The sequence below is a fragment of the Triplophysa dalaica genome, chromosome 9 (assembly GCF_015846415.1).
Source record: "Triplophysa dalaica isolate WHDGS20190420 chromosome 9, ASM1584641v1, whole genome shotgun sequence".
NCBI lineage: Eukaryota > Metazoa > Chordata > Actinopteri > Cypriniformes > Nemacheilidae > Triplophysa > Triplophysa dalaica.
In genome coordinates, this window is record NC_079550.1 from 19,379,343 (window position 1) to 19,401,350 (window position 22,008).

General features: G+C 35.9%; 2 protein-coding genes across 4 annotated transcripts; both read right to left on the minus strand.

Moving 5' to 3' along the window:
• Positions 1 to 245: 245 nt before the first annotated feature.
• Positions 246 to 6,889, minus strand: si:dkey-238d18.4 (TBC1 domain family member 15). 2 transcript variants are annotated; one of them, XM_056756995.1, is made up of 10 exons: positions 6,547 to 6,889; positions 5,107 to 5,292; positions 4,840 to 4,919; positions 4,587 to 4,690; positions 3,848 to 3,915; positions 3,605 to 3,751; positions 3,419 to 3,509; positions 2,819 to 2,967; positions 2,170 to 2,311; positions 246 to 2,000 (listed from the first exon to the last, which is right to left on the minus strand). In XM_056756995.1, the coding sequence occupies exons 1-10, from the start codon at positions 6,773 to 6,775 to the stop codon at positions 1,838 to 1,840; spliced, it is 1,359 nt and encodes a 452-aa protein (XP_056612973.1). In that variant the 5' UTR covers positions 6,776 to 6,889; the 3' UTR covers positions 246 to 1,837. The 2 variants fall into 2 exon arrangements, with proteins under 2 accessions (XP_056612973.1, XP_056612972.1); XM_056756994.1 differs by having other exon boundaries at positions 4,801 to 4,919.
• Positions 6,890 to 13,020: 6,131 nt separating this feature from the next.
• On the minus strand, positions 13,021 to 20,111 carry LOC130428930 (B-cell receptor CD22-like). Of its 2 annotated transcripts, XM_056757227.1 has the most exons (11): positions 20,062 to 20,111; positions 19,749 to 19,822; positions 17,910 to 18,272; positions 17,442 to 17,732; positions 16,969 to 17,217; positions 15,704 to 15,952; positions 15,377 to 15,634; positions 15,214 to 15,292; positions 15,052 to 15,135; positions 13,666 to 13,738; positions 13,021 to 13,352 (listed from the first exon to the last, which is right to left on the minus strand). In XM_056757227.1, exons 2-11 carry the CDS (start codon positions 19,795 to 19,797, stop codon positions 13,290 to 13,292), a joined length of 1,758 nt encoding a protein of 585 aa, XP_056613205.1. In that variant the 5' UTR covers positions 19,798 to 19,822; positions 20,062 to 20,111; the 3' UTR covers positions 13,021 to 13,289. The 2 variants fall into 2 exon arrangements, with proteins under 2 accessions (XP_056613205.1, XP_056613206.1); XM_056757228.1 differs by lacking the exon at positions 17,910 to 18,272 and having other exon boundaries at positions 20,062 to 20,098.
• Positions 20,112 to 22,008: the final 1,897 nt, after the last annotated feature.

Here is a 22,008-nt window from a genome sequence, read left to right on the forward strand (position 1 = left end):
TACATGTTTGGACTGAAACGTGGGCCAATAAATGATGAAATGTTTTTAATATTGGGTGAACTGTCCCTTTAAAACCCAAAGAAGTTGCAGAATGTACAGTATGACCTGACTGGACTTATTTAGATTCAAGTTGGTTTTAATGGGTGTGACTAGGATTGTGGGCGTATACTAAATGTTTTGCATCATATCTTACAGTTATTTCCATTAGAGAAGCCTTACAAAGAGGGCAAACAAAAAGATTTGGATGTTCACATTTTATTTCTGAATAACATTGTACTCAGCAGCATAAAGTTTAGTGTCCGTGACTCGAAGAGAGTGTTTAAATGTCACAGTGAAGCTTAAAATAAAACTTGTTACTGCCTCAGCCTCTCTCTCTCTCTCTCTCACACACACACACACACACACACACACACAGCTCCACCTGTGACATCACACATCTCACCTCAGAAAGCCATAATCATCGTTTATCATCCAGTTTAACACTGCTGATTGATGTATCGTTCCTCTCCTGCTACATTTGTACACAATCAAATACTGTGCAAACTTTAAGAAATATTCCAAAAATCTTGAAAACATACACAACAGCCCTTTTGTGTCAGAAAATCATCAAACATACAAAAAATGTACATTTAACCACAGTGTTTAAAAGATTTGTTTCACATCATCATGTAAAACAACTGTAACGAGGTGTAAACATATTTTGTGGCTCCTTACATAAGAAAACAACATCACTGAGATCTCTCAAGTGAACAGTGTCCAGCTCAATGAGCTATTTCTGATCAGATGATACTTGAGAAGTGTTTCAGATTGGTGCGAGAAGACCACGGCGGATGTTCTACAGCTTCTCAGAAGCGTGTCACTTAAGAGCATGTGTTTCTATTCTTATATTGTGTTCTTATGTGAACCAGCACCAGATGTTTCCGAGATGGAATAATACTCAGAAGTCGAGTCTTGCTTAGTTCAGCGGCCGGGATTTCTGCCCTCTGTGCACTTACTACAAATGCAAATGTTGACATTGGTAATCACTGTATGAGCAATATCTGCAGTCCAAGGGAGTTTTAGATAAAGAAATAAAACATCTTTAAACGCTACCTGTATTTTCAGGCATTTTTCAAGGTAAAGGATCATTAAAATCATGGTGTTGATGCAAAAAATAAACGTGTAACACAGTACACTAGACACAGTAAACGTGTGTCTATTTATGATCTTAAAGGGTTGGTTCACCCAAATTGGACATTCTTTCATTATTTACTCACCCTCTTGTCATTTCCAACACAGCAAAAGGGGACAATTGTTAAAAGGGGACAAATTAACTGACACAATGTATATACAGTATGTGTGGATTATATATACACTGCGAGTGTAAATTTGACCTTTTTGACACTGCCGATCTTACTGTGAAATTGTAAGACTTTATTTCTTTTGCAGAACACAAAAGAAGATATTTTGAAGACCGTTTGTAACCAAACAACACTAGACCCCATTGACTTCCATTGTATGAACACAAAACCACTTTTTTCTCAAAATATCTTCTTTTGTGTTCCACAGAAGAAAGAGTCATAAACAGGTTTGAACGACATGGGGGTGAATAGATATAGAATTTTGGGGTGAATTATTTCTTTAAGAAGGTAAAGTTATCTTAGTGTCTGTCTGACAAATAAATCTTTACATTAAAACAGCAAGTGTTTGGAGATCAAGTGTCTTTCCATCTTGTTCATAAATACAAACACTGATTTAAAAGCAGCATCATTCTTCAGTTTAAAATCCCACAGAAGATTCCTGGGTGTCAGTCAACAAGATCTTTCCCAGGAACATTCATCAAAGGGCGTGTTAAATCTCAGGAGAAAAGGTTTCGCAGATGATAGAAAAAATGATCCTCTTTTCTCTTCGCCATGCGACAGCGGCCGCTCAAATAATCCCAAGATGAACGCTTGCAGTAGTCATAAAAATGTTCCTCTGCTTTCTTCAGCGTGCTGTTCAGGTCCAGCTTTCCCTGCAGACTGACCGGTGACATCATGGTTATATAAATTAGCAGAAATCAACATCAATCTGCTTTTCTTACTTAAAGATGTTGAGTCTTGAAATGAACACCATAAATATAACATATGCATTGAGAGTAAAATTAAACACTAAATCTACACATCATGCCCACGTGGTATAAACACACACCTGCTTGTGAACTGAATGAGTTGAACTTCATTCTTGCAGCTTAGAAGAGCGGCTCGGTGTTCCAGAAGGATGGTAGCACACATGAAGAGTTCAAAAGTGAAATCTGCGTTTACGGTATGCGCTTCTTTCATCGATTCATCCTCTGGAGGACACAGATTCATAAAGCACAAATCAAATCATCAAAATATTTTGAAGGATGTACCACAGACGAGTTGTGGTAATAACTGTTTACACTATAAATAAAGCTTTTAATAGGTTACAGATGATGTTGAAAAATGTGAAAAGTGAAAAGAGCCCCTCACCAAATCTATGAAATTTGGCATGTTGTGATTTCCGCCAGGTAAAAATAATAAATTTATAAAGATCATACATCTTAATATGCTTTATGATTTAAATGCATCGATCAATTCCAATAACTCAAACACAAAAGCTCTTTTCAGCATCAACAGAGGACCTCCAGTGTTTAAGAGGAGAGAGTCCTGCTTATTTTTCCAAGATTTTGATAACTTTTCATTTTATTTTATTTGGCTGGGTGGTTAATAACAATTTTTTCTGTTGAGTGACAAACACAGAAAACATATTTTAATGTCACTTTACCCGGACCATTCTGTGTTTTTAGAGTTTCCCAGACGTCGATTTAGGCTCTTACCTAGACTTTGTTTTCGTGCCAATCTCTCCTGATATCGAGCGCGATCCACCTGCTGCGAGATGAGCTCCAAGTGATCGCAGCTAAAAATCTCAAACAGACGCAGAGCATCACTGTGTTCAAACTCTCGCTGGAAACCCAGCAAAAGCCACCTGCAAGAAGACGCAGCAAAGTTAACAAAATGTTAAAAATGAAAATGATGTCATCCTTTATGTAGAGTCAAAACTGTTTGACTTCCTTTCCTCCAGAGAGTACAAAATTAAGTTAGGGAGGGCATTAGGGAGTGATCAATTCAGTCATTGAAAAAAAGATGCAATTTGAGCATATGATCACTTGCATTCTGCATTTTGGGCAATATTAAAAGTAATTTGGGCTTGGAACAACAAGTGTTTGGTCAAAGTAAAACATATAGTAAGTCAAAAGAAATTTAGAATCGTATGAACTCTTACTTAATATAATAAAGAGTCATATTGAGGAGGTTGAAGGGATAACTGTTATAAAGAGGTGAATAAACTAGTAAAAGGAAAGAAAGAAAAATGAATGAAAAATGAAACAGACGATGCAAGTCGAAAAAGGCAAGAGAGATAACCAGTAATTACACACCTGTGACAGAATGTCAGTCTATCTAAGCTTTCTGTGACCAGATGAGCATGAAGCTGATGGTCCAGTTCCTTCAGCAAAGCAGCTTCCAATTCTGAGAAGCATATAAGATATTCATCACAACTCGGACTATGTTTTAATTTGAGAAAAATCTTTACAACACTCAAAGAAAGAATAAAGCAAGCCAACCCATTTTGCGATACAGTCCGTCGGCACAGAAGTCTTTGGAAAACTTCTCCATGTAACAGGAAAAGCTCCAGTAAGTGTCCACCTCGGAGTCCAAAACCTCCAGAAAGCGACTGCAAAGGTCATTCATACCCTGAGCATAACTCACTTCTGCAGAGAGAGAAAGACGGAGATTAAAAATAATAATAATGAGTAGCTCATTTAACCACTAGATGTCGCCATTGCACTTATAACATATTTACATACCTGGGTGAAAAGCAGCATACGTGATTAAAATATCTCTTAACACAAGTAGGTTACCCAAGCCTTCATTCCTGATAAAATAAATAAAATAAAATCTCACACGTTCTCCTTCAAACAGTCATTTACATTAGTGTAAAAAGCAGAAGTTATATAACCAAATAAACAACTTCAAAAATATTCAAGCAGCTGTTCCTTTCTGAAGCAAGAGACGATTTCAAAATAAGTGGGTCGATATCCTGTCTTGTAATATTTGCTAGCATGTATTAGTTTCCCTTTCGATAACATGTTTAAACTCACAAAATCCTAGTTTAAATTAGTTTAAAAAGACAGTATATTTGATATTATATACGTCCTTGGATATTGAATTACGCAACCAAATTGAGCCGAGATAACAGCACTGACAAGTTACTGTTTAACCGCAATAAAACTCAACTTTTCCAGTTTGGTCCGACAGATGAATGATGGTTGCGTTCAGCTCCAAGGTAATTTGATAAACTAGTGTGGCAATGACCTGTTTGCTGAGCACACCGATGATGTCACAACAACGTGTTTGTTTAACAAGAATAAAGAATTATTGAGTTGAAAGGGATCTGTAGCATTTGACCAAAAAACAAAGCAAAACAGCCAGGCAAGTGCAAACAAAACAGACATTGGTTTTAAACGCAGCTGTAAGGAATACTGCAGATGGTACAGCAGGATATTTTCCTATTTAGCATGTTCAATGTACAAATAAAGATCTCACCGGTAGTATGGTAAATCTCTGTCTGTTCGGGGGACATCTTTATCGATAATGCGTATGGCCTCCTGAAGCTCCTCCAGGTCAAAGGTGACACGTTCAAATAGCACCTGCACATTTAACATATTCATGTCAGTTCAGGTACAGTAAGTGTACAGACTGAGATTGTCTATTAGTGTAACGTGTATCCTTTTAAGACAAGGGAAATGTTTAGCTTCACCTGAGCCTGCAGCTCCAAAAAAGATATCCTTTCTCTAACCTCATCCGACTGGAACTGCTGTCGATTTTGTTCTCTGTCCTGCCTCTGATCAAAATATTTCACAGCAGCCAACAGCTCGGCTGGAAAAAACACATTCAGAACCAACAAAACCAAAAAAAGGTTTTCTACATCTGCATCTGCATACATTTTTCATTGTTTTTCTTACATATTTCAAGTTAAACTGTTATTTAAAACATGATCTAATATTCCAAGTAAGCAGGATTTATTCTATGAAGCAAAATCTTGGTGCTCAAGAACATCACCTACCATCAGTGCCATTGAGTCTGACTCGAACCGCTCCAGGAAGCAGCTGTTGCCACTTCCCCTTCATGAGCCGATAGCGCACTGCCATCTGCTCCAGCAGTAGGGGGCGCTCCAGAGCCGTAGAGCTGCAGGGGTACATGCCGAATAGAAACCGCCATACCTGACCCCGTTCCTCCGGCGACACACCACCTGAATCACCCAAATACATCATATACAGTTACGGATGATGACAAGACAAGGTCAAAGGTTAACACATTTTATACAGTACAGGTAACAATGTAGCAAGTACAAAGGAATTACTTTTTTTGGATGCTTCCTTGCAATAAAATTTGAAACATCAACTTACAATCAAAAGACGGCTTTTGTTTTCAGAGACACATCACTTACATCATTTAGTCTCTTGACATCGTCAACTAATTGATATCTTATTGACTATAAGGAGTACTGTCAGCGCATTCTGTAGGCTACACTAGATTGCTATTGTTTACTAAAAGTAAACAAACAGACAGAGCATCATCAATGTTTAGCAATCACATTTTAATTGCATCACTGTTTAGGAATGTATTTCCCCAGGGAGAACAGAGAATGTACAGAAATCTGTCAAAATGAGCATTTTACAAAATCATAATGCGTGATGGTAACAGGGGGCGTTTGAGGGTTAACACAGAACATAAACAACTTCTAATCCCTTTCATACACAGCCTGAGAGGAACTGATTATGTAATTCTGATCATACGTGGGTCTATCCTTGAATGATGGTTTGACTGTGTTGGAACTTTACTGTGTTATTCTGTGATGTGATCATCATTAGCGTCACACGCCTGTGCCACATACTTGTGAGGTCAGAGGAGGTTGCGTTCCTGGAGAGAAAGCTTGAAATATGATTGGATCTCATGAGCGTTGATGCACAATGACTTCAAAACAGACCTGAGTTACTTTAGGTCTACAAGTCTGACAGGAAAATCTCAAGAACATTGTCAGAAAAATAGGGCTTCGAAAATGTAAGGCGTTGAGTTCGAATATGAAAATAGTGCAGAATACAAGGACTTTGGTCTCTCTTACACTTTCAGATCTCAATGTGCAATAAATTATACCTAAACTAGAGAGTTAAGCTCTGTATATTAATAGAGTTAGAAACACCTTAATGCCCTTCAAAAAATCAAATGTTTCAAAAGTCAATTATGCCCTAAATAATCCTGTGCATTATTGTGACCATGAATAATAATAGAACTAACCAGAATGAATCCATGCAAAAACCAAACAACCCAACTCTAATGTTCATGACACAACTAGATAAAGATGCAAATATGTAATCTTATTAACCATGCTTTAAGCCGTAACATCTAAAGTATGACTTTAACATTCCTTTAGGACTCTTTGCATTACATACATGTAGAAAATAATGATCAATGCGTCATTTCAAGACCACCATGCCAAATTTACCATTTTTAAATACATGCATCCTGAGTCTGGACTCGTCCACGCGCCCTTCTGAATCCATCACACCTGGCAGAGAGATGCGCGCGCTCGTGGACTCAGCTGAGATCACAGAGGCGACAGACCGACATACTCCCAGGTGCTCCATTCCCTTAACTTTCCCAAAGGGTCCATAATCATCCAGGTAGGTTTCGTTTTGGTCTCCTACATGTGATTCATCACAAGTTGAGATCATTGCGTCAGTGCTTTTCAAGACTCTCTGCCAGTTGTTAAAGTTGTTATGAGGTCATCATTTGTAGAAGAACAGGTAAAACTCCTCGGAAGTGTCGGCACTCTTTCACTGTGTGCATTTAGCCTTGTGTGTTTTGAAACGAGCAGTGAGCACACCCCTCCTCTGGTCATATGACCTGGGCGCGCTCACCATGCTCATCAGGGTTTATAAGCCCTCGGGCGCACGCTTGTGACGCCCCCTGGTGGCTTTTCTGTTCGTATCAGTGAGGGAGAAAGCATTAACCATCTTTAAAAATGTAAATAAGTGCATAAAATATATAAAAAACATTAAAATTTAAGAGAAATCTAAATGGGTTTAATTCAACGAGGCCATTGCCCAGGGATCCTTGACTACATTGAGCCCGAGGGGGCCCGGAGCTTCAAGGTTGCGCCATCCAGTTTGGGACAGAAAACCCAACAACAATGAAAACAAAAGTGTATCTATGTTCGATATATGGTTCCCATAGCCTATACGAGGCTTCTGTGGTTACCCTGCAAAAAAATGAAAGGATCAACAAATCATGGCAAATTGAATTTGTATGTTATTTTTAATTTATTAAATTAAATGTAACTTATTAATTAAATTACAGCAAAATTAAATAGCATTTTCTGAATGTTTGCTTGACGATTTCATGGTCAGACAAGTGTCACAGGGGCATTTTATGGGGAAATCATTTTTTTATTTATGTGATGTCTTAAATACGTGTATATTTGACACTTCATTAAATACGCCTTAATTTGGTACATTGTTGATTTTTCGCTGTGTAGTTAATATTTCTATAAACCCTGTAGAGATATTTTTTGCGTAGTGCAATCATTTGATGCAGAGCGAGAACGGTTTTAATATTCATAATCTTACTTTCATATACCTGTGAATGCGCAGCTAAGGGGAAGAAATTAAAAATTGTGGGAGGGGGGCCCTTGGAGGTAACTGGCCCTTGGGCCCTATGAAGTCATAATCCGTCCCTGCCCCTCTGCCCTCGTGCTCTAAGGTGCCCCTCTCAACCCCCCATCCACTTCCGGGCAGGGATCCATTCATGATCCCCGCTTAAAGACGTCTATTAATACTAATGCTAAATATGTAATGTTTAATGTAATGGACTGGTAATGTTTTGCTCATGGTTTTCTACTATTGTTACTACTACTTTTTCTTAAAATGTTCTTAGTTGAAACCAGTAATCTATAAATATAGATCACATAAATCACATTTTATCAAGACCATATAAATAGCAGCACAGATAGCATGAAAGCATGTGAAAACCATGTTAATGCATCAATATTTCCTGTATCTCAGTGGTTAGATTGTCGCACGAGCAACAACAAGCTTCAAGGGATTGAACACGCTCAGAAACAAATGTGTCATATAATGCAATGTAAGTCACAGTGGACAAAGCATCTACCAAATGCATAAATATAAATATCACTTTTGCGCCTGCAAATAATATTGAAAAGGCCTCAACCCATAGTGCCCTTTTTTCGTCTCGGCCACTACTCCTCAAAATGTCTGTGGACGGCCCAGAGTGGTAATCTGGGTTTGTAGTGGTATTTGTAATGGAAAGCATAAGAATTTGTTTTATTCCAACAGGTTAGTTATGGATCTAAATAAACATTTTAAAACAAAATTTTGATTTTATTTTGAACCACAATGAATCCATTCCCGATAAACAGTTTAAAACATGTAAACAGCCAAATACAAACAGGCTATGCAGGTAACAGTCTCTGCAATGATCAGCATTTTACAAATATCCCATAAAAGAGTGGATAGACAACATTCCTTATTTATTTGTTTTCATGCTAATCTTTCTTGTTGCCCAATTGTACTAGCAAGGTCAAGGTCATGGGTTCGATCCCAGCCTGGGGATTGCACTAGTCAGAAACAAAAAAAGGTATAATACAATGCAATGTAAGTCGCTTTGGATAAAAGCGACTGCTAAATACATAAATGTTAATATGTATAAACTCCACTTGTTATTCTTAAGGTATATGTATTATGTTTGTAAAAGGCTCGAAATCATGACAGCTGCATGTTAGCATGAAGTCTGAACACATACAAATACAATACTAAACACAAAAACATGCATCAGCACATTCTGCATCAGTCACAGTATGTATTCATCAAACAGCAGACGAATGTTTACTTCAACACAAAACAAGGCCTTAAGATTTGTAATTGCAGTCTGTACAGATATTGCAACGCTAACCACTATGCATCAAGTCAAACAACAAAAATGTTGCGAACAAACATCTTAAGATACTCACCCAGGTTACACAAACTGCTTCAAATCTATCTTTGATTCGAGTACTTTATAAATGTGAATTTTTGGTCATATGGTAAGTAAATAGTTGTTTATTTAACGTTTTTCTTTTAACTATCAATAGTTTTGGTACCATCTGAAGGCAATTAAAAAAATAAACTTTTTCCACATAAGACCATGTGGGTTTCAAAATCGGATAATAAGAATCTGAAAATTAATAACCATTCGGAGTGGTTCACACTCACGTAACCTCAAAGTCTGAAAAAATCCTGTGTGTAGGTCATGCTGGTACATCTTGGTGAAAAAAAAATGGTGAAATGAATTGAGAGATGTCCCGACAACAATATGTGAGAAAATCAACCCACACAATGATTCAGTAATTCCACCAAAGAAGAAAAATGCAATAATACTGTCAATGAGTAAGATTTGAATATATATTGTTAAAGAGCCTCATAAAATTCTTGTTTTAGGTGAAAAAGATGGTCCAATATTAAGAAAAAAGTGCAGCAGAAGCTACAAATATAAATACAGCTAATTTGGATGATAAGACAACTAAAACAAGAAATGAGTGGAGCATGTAAAATCTTGACTGGTCCTTTACTCCGTCTGAAAAAGAAAAGAAAAATGCAGATATTTAGAAAGACAAAACTTTAATCAAATTTAAAAAAATTCACGTTTCCTTTGCCGGGGCCTTTTCCCAAATGCATATCAATGAATAAAGTAATACTCTGGATCACTAAGCTTTTATTAATACTCATTTAGAAATTGTAGTTTCAACATTGAACCGCCTTGCTCCACCCTGTTACATGACACATCAAAATTTGCAATGCACCAGAACATTCTGACACTCTCACCTGTTACAGTGGTGGAAAGAAGTGGGTAATGTAACGTAACATATTCCTTATCAATCTCAAACTTCACCAACAGTTGTGTCCCACTTCCATAGTGCTGTCGAAACGTTCCATTCATTTTGCAGAAGTAAGCACAGTAGAACATTCCGGTGTCGTTTATTTTCAGAGAGTTCAAGGTTAGACTTGAGCTCCAGGCGGTTTCGTTTTTGATTTCATGTCTACCACCAAACTGTAAAAGTTCATTGATTTTGGGATATGTCCCATCTGTCTCCATGACATACTGCACCAGACACCTGGAGATGGTCTCCACTGCATTAATCTGACAATGTATGGTGATGTTTTCTCCAGGTGTACTATACACCTTGCCTGGCCACTGCTTCACCCAGTTTCGAGTGAGACCGTACCCTGCAACAGAGATCAAGAACGGCATGTACACTGTGGATGTACAGTAGAAGTCTCTGAAAGTGGACTCCAATTAAAGAAAAAGACAGATAAGATCTCTTTAAGTTTGGCAATATTTTTTTCCCGAGAAGTGAATGGAAACTTTTGTCTAAATCTCTTGCATCAAAAAAAAATATTTCTGTTGAGAAAATCACCCAACAGCATCATAAACCTCACATTTCGTATCAAATTCACCCAAATACCATTGTAAAAAATTACAGAACTTTTCTGTTATCCTTTACAGATTTTCCATGTAAAATTACAGATATTTTTACAGATTTTTTATTTCGTTTGAAATACGGCCAAAAAACTTAAAATTACCCAAAAATACAAATTTACAAGTAAAACTGAAAACTATTTATAACATATCCTTATCTCCTGTCATTTCACAGGAAAATAATATTTTTTACGGTGTACTTCTGTCATTCCAGCTGAAATAAAACTCAGTTCTTTATAGTGAGATGCTTGGGTACATTTTTGGATTGTTTGTTTAAAATATACAAAAAAGTCAGTCAAGTTCCAAAAAAGACACGGATACTGTATGTATAAACAATACAAATGTATAAAAGGTAATGGAACACTTTGGTGGATTTTTTTGATTTTTTTAGTAATTGACAAACATGAAGGCTGACATCTCTAGAATATGATAGTTTACCATTAAACACCCAGTTCTTTGGTAGAGGTCTAAAATGATATGGTAAGTTAAATTAAAGCCATTTGCTAAAAATATAATAAAAATATCAAGACAAACAATAAAATAAAATGTGTGTTACCTGATGAACAAAGAGTAACGAAAACAGCAGCAAAGATGACATCATGAAATAACATCTCTCTACCTGGCACAATAAAAAAAATATTATAGATAAAATATTTAGTTGCATGTGCACAGACTGAGACTTATCACGTGATGAAAGTGAAGATACAATACAATACAGTACATTGTACGTTTCAGTTCTTTTCTGCTATGCCTTTAGAAAAAAAATGATGAGGCATTTTTTGTTTCTGTTGGACTTACCTTTGGTCTTCTCAGAAATATGCAGGACTTCTCATTTTCATTTTCCCCGACTAATGAAAAATAATGAGGGGGCTGTCTCAGATTTGCAAGGGTCTGACTTCCTGTTGTTTATCTAAGCAGACGTTCAGCTCACCTGCAAGTTACACAAGCGTTTAAAGTACTGTGTGATATACTCTTCTATATAAACTGTGTGATGTAAACTTCTGTTTCTGCAAAACTGCTTTTAAAGCATTTAAATAATATTTTGCATGTTTCCAAATCAAGTGAAAGAGAAGAAAAAGTTCAATGTCTTGTGGTTGGTATAAATGATAACAGGAAATCTGTTATGTGACAGTGAAATGCCTGTCTTTAAAAAAACCACAACTGAAAAATCCTCCAAAATCATTCTGAGTCGATTTATTGTGTGGGGGTTAGAGAGGAAATATTATAGAAACTATAGAATGTTTTTAAGGTCAGGACCTGAGATGCAAAACTGACAGTTACAATCAAATTTACTTTGGTTCTGTACTTGTTTTGTACTGTGTCTTTTGTTTACAATAAGTGTGTCAATAAATGTTTAGTGTAGAATTTATCTTTCAAAATGAAAATTATTGGCATGCCCTCCTTTCATTTAAAATCTGTATGACTTTCTTTCTTCTGCAGAACACAAAATAAGATATTTTTTAAAATGTTGGTAACAGAAAACTGTTGGTCCCTATTGACTTGCATTGGTTTTGTGTCCATACAATAGAAGTTAATGGGGACCAACGGCTTTTGGTTACCAACATTTTTCACCAAAATTTCATGTTTTGCAGAAGAAATAAAATCACAAAAGTTTAAAATGAAAGTAGGGTGAGTACTAAATGACAGACTTTTCATGTTAACAATTTTATCTGTTTTTGCAAAAAATATTTTGCAAATACAAAAATAGTTTGACTTAAACCAAATTTCTTAATATTTGCAATACTACAAGATGAGTTCCACCTAAACTGATGATTCATGTTATTCCAGCGTGATTTAACCAAAAGCATATTGTGCACTTTAAAAATATCTGTAACACAACAATAGCTCAAACAGAGACCCAGCCACTAAGTCAGTTAGGAAGTGGGTTGCACCTGTTTGGAGACACCTTTACAATTTGGTTTCACAGCCAACCTCAGCCATTACCAACAGCAAATTTATATTAGTTATAAAAACAGCTTAAAAATGCTAAACAGTTCAATAGTCATTCTTTGTCATTTCCTTTGACTTGACATTTTATGTAGGCAATAGAAATAGACTTACTTATTACCATGTTTTACATTAAATCTAATAGAAACCTAAAATAAATGATATCCTCACCAAAGTGAATGTCTGTTCATTATTCTGTAAACATTCACTTCTAGAGTAATGAAAGTAAGTGTATCTGATCTCAATCATAACAGAATAGGGAAAGAATATAGGCTACTACGGCACATTATAACACAGACCTCTCAGTAGGATCTCGATAGTTGATGTGCTTTGAATGTTCTGTTAAATGAAAACAGTTAAAGGAAGAGGAAATGAGACTTTTCTTTACTAATATAACATTAAGGAACTTGATACCATGTCTGAATGTCAACAAATCTGCTGAATTCAGCTCACACACATACACGTGCAACATGGCATTTATGCGTATTAATTTTTTTATTGGAAATAAATTGTACAGAGATTGCATTGTCAAAAAATTACATCGCATGATATATTGCTTAGCTATTTTTTTATACACACAAGGTAACCTGTAACATAAAATATGAATATATTATTGCAATATTAATTATCAAGCATTATTATAATTATATTTATAATTATATTTTCTTCTGCCAGATTTGTCCATAGAACACTGCAATAAAACTATAATACCATCAAAACGTTCAGTTGGATACATGATCTTTATAAAGGATATAACGCTTGTATTTTTTAGGTGTTCGCGTAGACAGCATCATCTTCATCTTGCTCACATGACGGGTTTCCATCATCACACTGATCAACAAGGAAGAAGTGTCACATATTTTATACATCAGATTCATTTAAACGGTTTAAACAATCCCTCTTAAATATGAAGTGTTAAGAACATTCAGTCAGAGTCAAACATTTAGTTTATAGATTTAGTATCGCATGTGTTGTTTTTGTCAGTACTTGCAACAAACTATTTTGCAAGTGTGTTTTACATATCGTAGTTTAGTGATTTCCGAAACCACAAATAAAGTATGAGTATGAGTAATCGTGTTGCACTTGTCAGAAACAGATTGCATAGTGAACTTTTGCATTTTATCTGATTTATTGTCATACTTACCTCAAAATTGTTAGAAACAGGTTGGTCTATTTCTTCATACTTTGTGTATAAGTCAACGTTTTTTCGTTCTTGACTGATTTTTACACAAAAAAAGCAGATACAAAGAATTAATAAAAAAAAGTGCTCATACTTATACTTAATAAAATTAGGGATGCACCTGTTGACCGGCCATACATCGGAAGCAGTTTTTTTTATTTGCGTCGATTTTTTCCGGAAGTGCGCCCGCGGCCATGGTACATTCACATACACATTCGAAAATCTATCGCGAACATGTCATTTGTATAGAAGTATTTGAAAAATTTGAGGAGGACCTGAAGATTGCAATTTGCACAGCTTTACACGTGTTGGATGAGAAACGAAACGTACTTAGATGTGACAAAGTTGAAATGCTTCTTTTCGTAAAGAAGAACATACATTCACTTTTAAAAAGCCCAAAATAAACGTCAGTTCTGTTAAGGATGATTGTTTTTATTTAACATTAAAATGATAGCCTTTTGATTTACTTTGATTTAAAAAGCACCCGCTGTAGCACTTAACTTTTTTTGATTTAAAATTTTGGATTTATTTTTATATACTTCAGTTTAATTGACTTTTACTGGTAAAGCCCTTTTTCTTAAAACCAAATTTAAGACCAAAAGCTGAGTGCAGATGAGTAGACATCTTCGTTCAAGTTGTTGATATTGTGTTGATTGAGTGTCATGCTTCCACCTCTTCTTGTTAGGTAATTCTTGGTCATGAGGTGGAATCATACAGGATCCTTTGTTTTATGTGAGGAGAGACGGTTTTGGCCTTTTTGGCTTTCCATACTCTCTCCCGAGTCTCGTATGTTCCCGCCCTTTCTGTCTCGTTAGCTTTCCCTCAGTGTTTGATCTGTGTCACCTGGTCCCTACCAATTATCCTGTGTTTGTTCCCCAGTTTGTTTGGCCAGTTTTATGTAGTTTCAACCTAATAAAAAAAAGCTGAATGCTGAAGCTAAATATCTGTACTATCTTTGGATTGAATGTGCTTATTGTGCAGTTACTGCATTTAGTTTCAGATGGTTGCAGTTATTGTTTTCAATAGCCAAAGCCAATTTGGACTGTGTAATACCAAATAAACATGTTGTTTATGTATAATCTATTTTTTTTTCTTGTTTGTTGCTTAAAGGAAACAAATCGGAAATCGGTATCGGAGTCGGCCAGGTTGCTTGTAAAAAGTCGGTATAGGAAGCGCCTATGAAAAATCATGATTGGTGCATCCCTAAATAAAATACATGGTATGTAGTCTACACAAAACTTTATAAAGATATAATTAATATATAGTTTAGTATATAGTAGTAGATATAAGTATATATAACAGAAATGTGTGTACAGTATGTGCACATATCACTAGTACCGACATAAATACCTTGATTTGTCTGACTTTGGGGTTGTCTTCAGTTCATTGTGGTCATTCTTTACATCCAGTACACTTTGTGCAGGTCTTCGTCCACTTCATGACAAACAGTGAAGGGATTTAAAAAACATCAAAGATAGAATTTGACAGAGCAAGAGAAAGAGAGATTCTTACCAGTGTCTCTTGGCTACACAAGCTGAAATGACCACTACAATAAAACCAACCACGGAAGCAACAAGATATATTATTAAACCTGTAAAAAAAGATGAAAAAAAGTTAATCTCCATCAATGGTAATGTTTAAAAAGACATCGACAGATGAGCATATGAAGTCTTACCATTATGCGGCACTGACAGAGTCATGACAGAGTTTCCTTCACTGTTACTGACAGAGCAATGGACTGTGTCTGGGAATCCCAGCCATCCCTGAAGGGTGAATATGGTAAGAGACCCATTTTGTTCAACACCAGAGCTGGGGAAAGTACTCGAGGGACTGAGCCACTTGACTTCACTGGGAGGGTTTGAGTCCACAATACAGACACAGACTATAAAAGTCTCTGATGCACAGGAAGACCCACTTTTAATCTCAGGAGGATCTGTGAAAGAGAGATTACAATACTGATATACTTGAATTCAACAAGGTGCCTATTACACGGAGTACTTACACAACACTTTAATCCTTTGAGGACCGGAACTGTTTTTTCCCTCTGTGTTGGTGGCGGTGCAGGAAATGGCTTCAGTATAACGGGTCACATGATTGAGTCTATAGGAGAGTCCATTTGCCAACTGAGATCCAGTTGAGCCGAACCACTGGAAGTTGTGAGCAGGAGGATTACTATCACTGGAGCAGTTCAGTTCGACAGATTCATTCTCCTTCACCGGTGAACTCCGTACATTCACATTATATGGAGGATCTAATTGAAATATAAGGTTGATGCACATTAGTTAGTAGTGTACAATAATTCAACACAATACTGCTAGCAGAAACCCTCACTAGATCAAATCTGATCTGTATGGCTTTAAGTCCATCGCTGCGTCCAAAATCGCATTCTGAGACATTACATACTGAATTTGAATAAGTATCTACCTTTCGGCCGATAAAACAGTACGTTTTATATAGTATGAGTGGGTGTAGCATGAATATTGCATACTGAGACATTATTTACTGAATTTTAAGTATCTACCTGTAGGCCGTTATAACACAAATATCTATAAAGTATGAGTGGGAGTAGTTTGAATACATTGCAGACATACCGCTTTAGCTGACCTATGTTTTATGGTCATGAGCATCCGTATGTTGTTTGACCTATGACGTACTAAGCACAACCTATACGTGAGCATTGATAAAAACATAATTAAGTCATTGGAAATTCATTTATTTGCACTTACATTAAAAACGGACGTCAGCATTAAAGTTTTCTGCTTTTGAATTAGTTTTTAAATTTGACGGCACAGCTCCCGTGGCATAATGGGATAGATAAGTGTCCATGTGATCCACAATCACAAATCTCGGCAAAAGTGATAGACCATCCGGGTATTTGTTGTCTACTGTTGCGTGCACACCTAAGTTTCGGACGTACTGTACTATTCCTGACTCATACTCATTTTAACCTACTATATAGTTTGGAAGTAGGTGAATTTCAGATGCTGCCCATGTGTCGATCAACTATGAGGCTTTTTAAATGCTTGTGTGTTTTCAATTGCTATCAAAATTAATTGTTTGCATATAGTTATGTTGAAAACGTCTTTTACTAGCACAGTCATATTTAACTCAATTAGGTGTTGTCTAGAATGCAAATTACTCTTTTCTAGCATCTGTATACAAGCAAGCTCATGGGCTAGTAAAACGGATAACTATTTTGTTCCATCCAGACTTTTCAATAGAAAATCAACCCAGTAAAATCAGAAATACACAATACCCTGTACTTACACAAGACATTAATCCTCTGAGGGCCTGAACTGTTTTTTCCCTCTGTGTTGGTGGCGGTGCAGGAAATGGCTTCAGTATAACGGGTCACATGATTCAGTCTATAGGAGCGTCCATTTGCCAACTGAGATCCAGTTGAGCCGAACCACTGGAAGCTGTGAGCAGGAGGATTACTGTCACTGAAGCAGGTCAGTCTGATAGACTCATTTTCCTTCACCGGTGTCCTCTGTACATGCACATTATATGGACGATCTGAGAAAAACGAGAAAAAGTCAATTTACTGAGTGTCATTGACAAACGTGCCAAATGCATAAATGTAAATGTTATATATGTTTCTATATAATCAATTCTTTTTTATTTTTGCTTAAAATAAGTGACCCTGTCTCTGCAATCAGTGATCAATAAGTCTCTTATTGAATTATTTGTAAACAGCAATAAACATTCATGATGAAAGAAAATGATATTATTATGCTTACATTTAACTTTGAGCTTTTTGTTGTTGGACACTGTTTTTGACGGAGGAAACACTGCAGAGCAGCTGAGAAGTTTATTATGGTCTTCTCTGGATGGTGTGAAAGTCAGATATGATGTTAACTTCAATTGGCCGTCCTCTTGTGGTTGTGAGTCACTTGTGGTTGTGCCTTTGTGACTCCAGATAAGATGCGGCGGGTCAGACGGACAGGAATGTGACACAACACAGGTAGCGGTCACTTCTTTCTGTGATGTCACTTCCCCTTCCACAGAGATCCTAGGTACCTCGGGGGAATCTGGTGAATTGATTTGGACTTTTAAAAAATATTGTTTACATGTTTTGAATTAAAACAGATATTCCATTATAATCTGAATGTGGTTGTGATTACAGTGTTGCTTTGTAAATACATTAAAGAACTAACAGCTTGAACATTTCATTTTCCAATAGCATCAAAATATCATCAGTCTCATACCTTTCACAGTTATAGAAACTTTGCTTTGTTGGTATGAGTACATGTCCAGATCTTTAATCTCAATCCGGAACATGTATTGTCCTTGGTCATCAGATTGTAAAGAGCTCATTTTCAAAGTGCAGTTTTTCTGATTCAAGGAACCAATAAGGCTGGTGCGATCCTTGAATTTGCTGATGATTTTGGAAGTCTCTTTATGGTAGATTATATCAGAGTCACCTTTGTACCAGATTCCTGTAAAGTCTGTGTATGTCTTTCCATTTGATGGATAGTTGTATGTACAGGGGATCACCACACATGATCCAGACAGACCCACTACTGACTTTGGTATTGTGGCATCCCAATTATCATCACTTGCAGAATATGCTGAAAATAAATAAATTGTCTGGGTTTTGTTTGCGTGTATTCATAATGTTCACAACACAAACTTAAAGTGAATCAACAGGTGGGCAGGGATAATGCAATGATGTATTGTGTGCTCCTGATTTAACTCCTCCCCCCGCACATCTTCGAAGAGTATTTAGTTCAATCACATTTATAAAGGTAGATACAGCTGTACGATTGTTTCCGGAAAAATATGACCACCTGTACGATTATCAAAGAGGACGTAATTTTACAGCTGTATCAAAATACTGAATAACAATTACTCTTTGAAGATACAAAGTATGCAATCCTACTCTATAGGTACTCAAGATTAATATGAGATTAGCAGAAACTGCATATTTTATGGTAGCTCTAAGAATGCCCAATGCCAGATAAGGTGCTCTTTAATTTTAGCAGATATATCAATGCTACTTAATACTTTTAATGTTAATAAATACAGATGTTACTTCCGGGTTGAAGTGTCAATTGTAAAATTTTCGATTGCACATGAAGGCAACATTAGTACCAAATTGATTTCCTATATTTGGAATTTGGACAATGTTGACACTTAACACATTATATAAACTGTACATATCATGCTAATATGTGCATTGTGTGTAAACATTATCTTTGTTTCTATTGACATTCAAAAAAAAAGTCCCAATTTGATTATGTGGGACATTGGATAGGGGCTCAATCCACCACTAATCTTGCGTGGTTTGTGGTATACGCCACTGAAAATTATCATCACCACTAACCGTTTTATTCCACAAATGAGTTCCTATTTCTCAGAGATCTTTTAGTTATGGCCGTTTCTCAAAATGCGTTGTGGGCGGACTTTTGTTCTCTCTCTACGTAGATAACGGTGGACTATTGTAAAGCCTTGAATTTAAATTTTCTTTACACCTATTATTATTATTTATTTGTGTTGTATGTATACAATGTTGTTTTTTAATCTGTGTATATTGTTTTCATTATCTTTTTCTCTTTTATACTATGTTTTTGTTATTATTGTTATTTTTCGTATCTGTCTCATGCATTTGTTGTTGTTAATTAAGCATCAATATAAAAATCGTTTGCGGCCTTGCGTGTCTACAAAATCTGCTAGACGTCTCAGAATTCACTGCGGCGTGTCCATCCAAGTTCGTTCTTCCGAGGCTGCCTCGTCCAATTTTCTTGGGTCAAAAGGCCTTTACTTGTAATTTCCTTCTCCAAAAGGTATTGGTCAATACACATAATACTGCAGTTTCTGTTCAACAGACTCAAACTGGATGATGATACATGTTTTCACTGCTATTTTAAGTTCTGCATAAAATCAATTGACAAGACTTTCACTAAACAATTGAAAATAAATGAAAAGATCTCTAATGAATAGGAGCGACTTTAGGTGAAAACAGGGCTAATAAATAATGCACATGCAAAGTCAAGATTTACAGTATGTATCTTGACCAAGTGATAAATATATTTTATTTTACTAACCTCTGAGGTAGAGAATACATGCAAGTAAACAGAACTGGAAAACCATCATCTTTTCTTTAACAGAGTAGGCCAACCTGGAAATATATGTTTTTATCTTTTTATTTCAAACTAGGCTGTCTGCATGTTTTATATAAAAACTAGACCCTATAGTAAAAAAAAAATTCAATAGTTGCAACATCCTAATCCATTCATTTTTTTATTTTAAAACATTGAACATTTTAATTTTGTGGAGCAAAGTGTAAGGATACACTTCTTGTAGTCGTATTAAACAGTCCCCAATAGTCTAAAGAAGCATAAATAATCTGTCACTTACCCTTATGTGTGGCTTTAAACACTGCCTGCGTTGAATTCAGTAGACTTGGCGAGCTGAATAGTGAAGAACTTCCTTTTTGAAGCTGCTTTATGTTCGTTTCAGAATAAAAAAATCACTTCCTCCAGAGTGCCCTTAACAATTATTGTTTTCTTTTCAAAATGGGTCACACTTCAGTATAAGGGGCAAATCTCGCTGTAAACAAACCATTAACTATGACTTTTCCCCCTATTAACTCTTAATTTGTGGCTTATTAATAGTAAATAATGTAGTTATTAGGTTTCGCTATTGGGTAGGATTATGGATGTAGAGTATGGTCATGCAGAACATGTGCTTTATAAGTACTAATAAACAGCCAATATGTTACCTTAAAATATACTCTATCCATTGATTATAATGTGTTTGTTTTGTGTGAAGACACTGAACTCTTAACGGCATCATCAGTGTTTATAAGTTTAATAATTATTATAATAACTAATAATATAATCAAATAATAAAGGATTATAAATAGAAGTTGAATGTGCTTGTCTGTGCAAAAAATATTGCTGTGCAACTTTTCATTCTCAGGATCAATCTGAAAAGTCATAGCACATTGTTCATGTGTATAGCACAAATAGTAATACGATTATTGCTTCAACTGGATATCGTTTTATTTACTACTCGCAACGATTGTCCATGTTGAGTAAAGCTAATGTTTCAAATATTGAAGAGTAATGTCAATTAAAATCAACACTGTTAGATATCACAGGAAGTAAGTTCACTCTCATTAAACTGTATGTGGCAATGACTGTGTTAAAGCTCTTGCAGTGGTTGCATAACAGATGAAAGTTTTATCGTGTGTTTTACTCATTTGAAAATGTAGGAGAGTGGACAGAGAGGAATTAAAAGACAAGACAAATTAAATCAATGTTTTCCCGATAAATGCTTGATATGAAAACACTGAGGCTCAAATCAAAGGTGTATAGTTGTGGTCACTGTGTGGTCCTAGTGGTCATCAATAAGTATTTATATATAGAGGAAGATTTATTTATAATGGCAAAAATCTAAGATGAATCTGAGAACTCGGTTCTAAATGAAAAATCTGTGTTTCATGTTTATTTAAAGATTCATTAACAAAGACTAATTTCACATTATATTCAAATTATATTTAATATCAAAATGAGCAACAATTAAATATTATAACATCATACACATTTGTAGGGCAGTTTTTAAGAGAAAACAAATGCATATTTGCTTTAGAAAAGAAACAAACATGCTTTACAGAAATGACAGAAAACAAGAAGTTTCATCAATTTATCGAACTGTCTGGGGAGATTTGACGTTCTCTGTGTGCGCCACTAGGGGTCAGTATACTCCACAAAACCAGGGTTGATGACTTCCCAGGTCTGTCTTGTTAGCTTTGACTATTCTAGTTCCAGTTCTTGTGTTAGTTGGCAATATGGAACAGTATGCGGTTCTTTTCGTTTTGCAGAATTACTTCCAAATGAACTTTATTCTCAGACACATACTTTGAAAACGCTTCCTATTTTTCCTGGTTCCTGGGCTATAAGAGGGCTTGATGTTACATTACCCATGATACACTGTGATGTAGATCAAATGAAGGAATTAACCAAAAGTGTGAATATTTAATATTTCACCCAGCTATGGAATGCTGGATCGTGTTGTCCCAGGAAACAGACTTTTACATCAATAGAAACCTGGTAACTGGTTGATCTCTGATATATTCAACATTGCCACACAAACAACAAAAATATTCACTGACCTTAACTGACTATAACTGAGATGACTTTGGATGAATGCTTCTCGTGGTTTTGCAGTTGGATTTGAGTGAAAAAGTAATGAGTGCCCCAGCTTATATTGAGTTTGTGAGTGGTGTAGTGATTTAAGGCCTGTTTATTGACTAGATTGTGATTATCTTTTTAAAGAAAACAGGATTATAAAACACAAAGG

Bases quoted from the DNA above. Each gene is read 5' to 3' on its own strand.
- LOC130428930 (XM_056757227.1), bottom strand. From the start codon at position 19,797: ATGATGGTTTTCCAGTTCTGTTTACTTGCATGTATTCTCTACCTCAGA. The intron at 17,218-17,441 runs GTAAGCATAATA...CGTTTTTCTCAG, and splicing joins CAAAAAGCTCAAAGTTAAAT to ATCGTCCATATAATGTGCAT. The intron at 15,293-15,376 runs GTAAGACTTCAT...CTTTTTTTACAG, and splicing joins TCTGTCAGTGCCGCATAATG to GTTTAATAATATATCTTGTT.
- si:dkey-238d18.4 (XM_056756994.1), bottom strand. From the start codon at position 6,775: ATGATCTCAACTTGTGATGAATCACATGTAGGAGACCAAAACGAAACC. The intron at 5,293-6,546 runs GTAAATTTGGCA...TGGGTGATTCAG, and splicing joins GATGCATGTATTTAAAAATG to GTGGTGTGTCGCCGGAGGAA. The intron at 3,752-3,847 runs GTATGTAAATAT...CTCTCTCTGCAG, and splicing joins GTATGCTGCTTTTCACCCAG to AAGTGAGTTATGCTCAGGGT.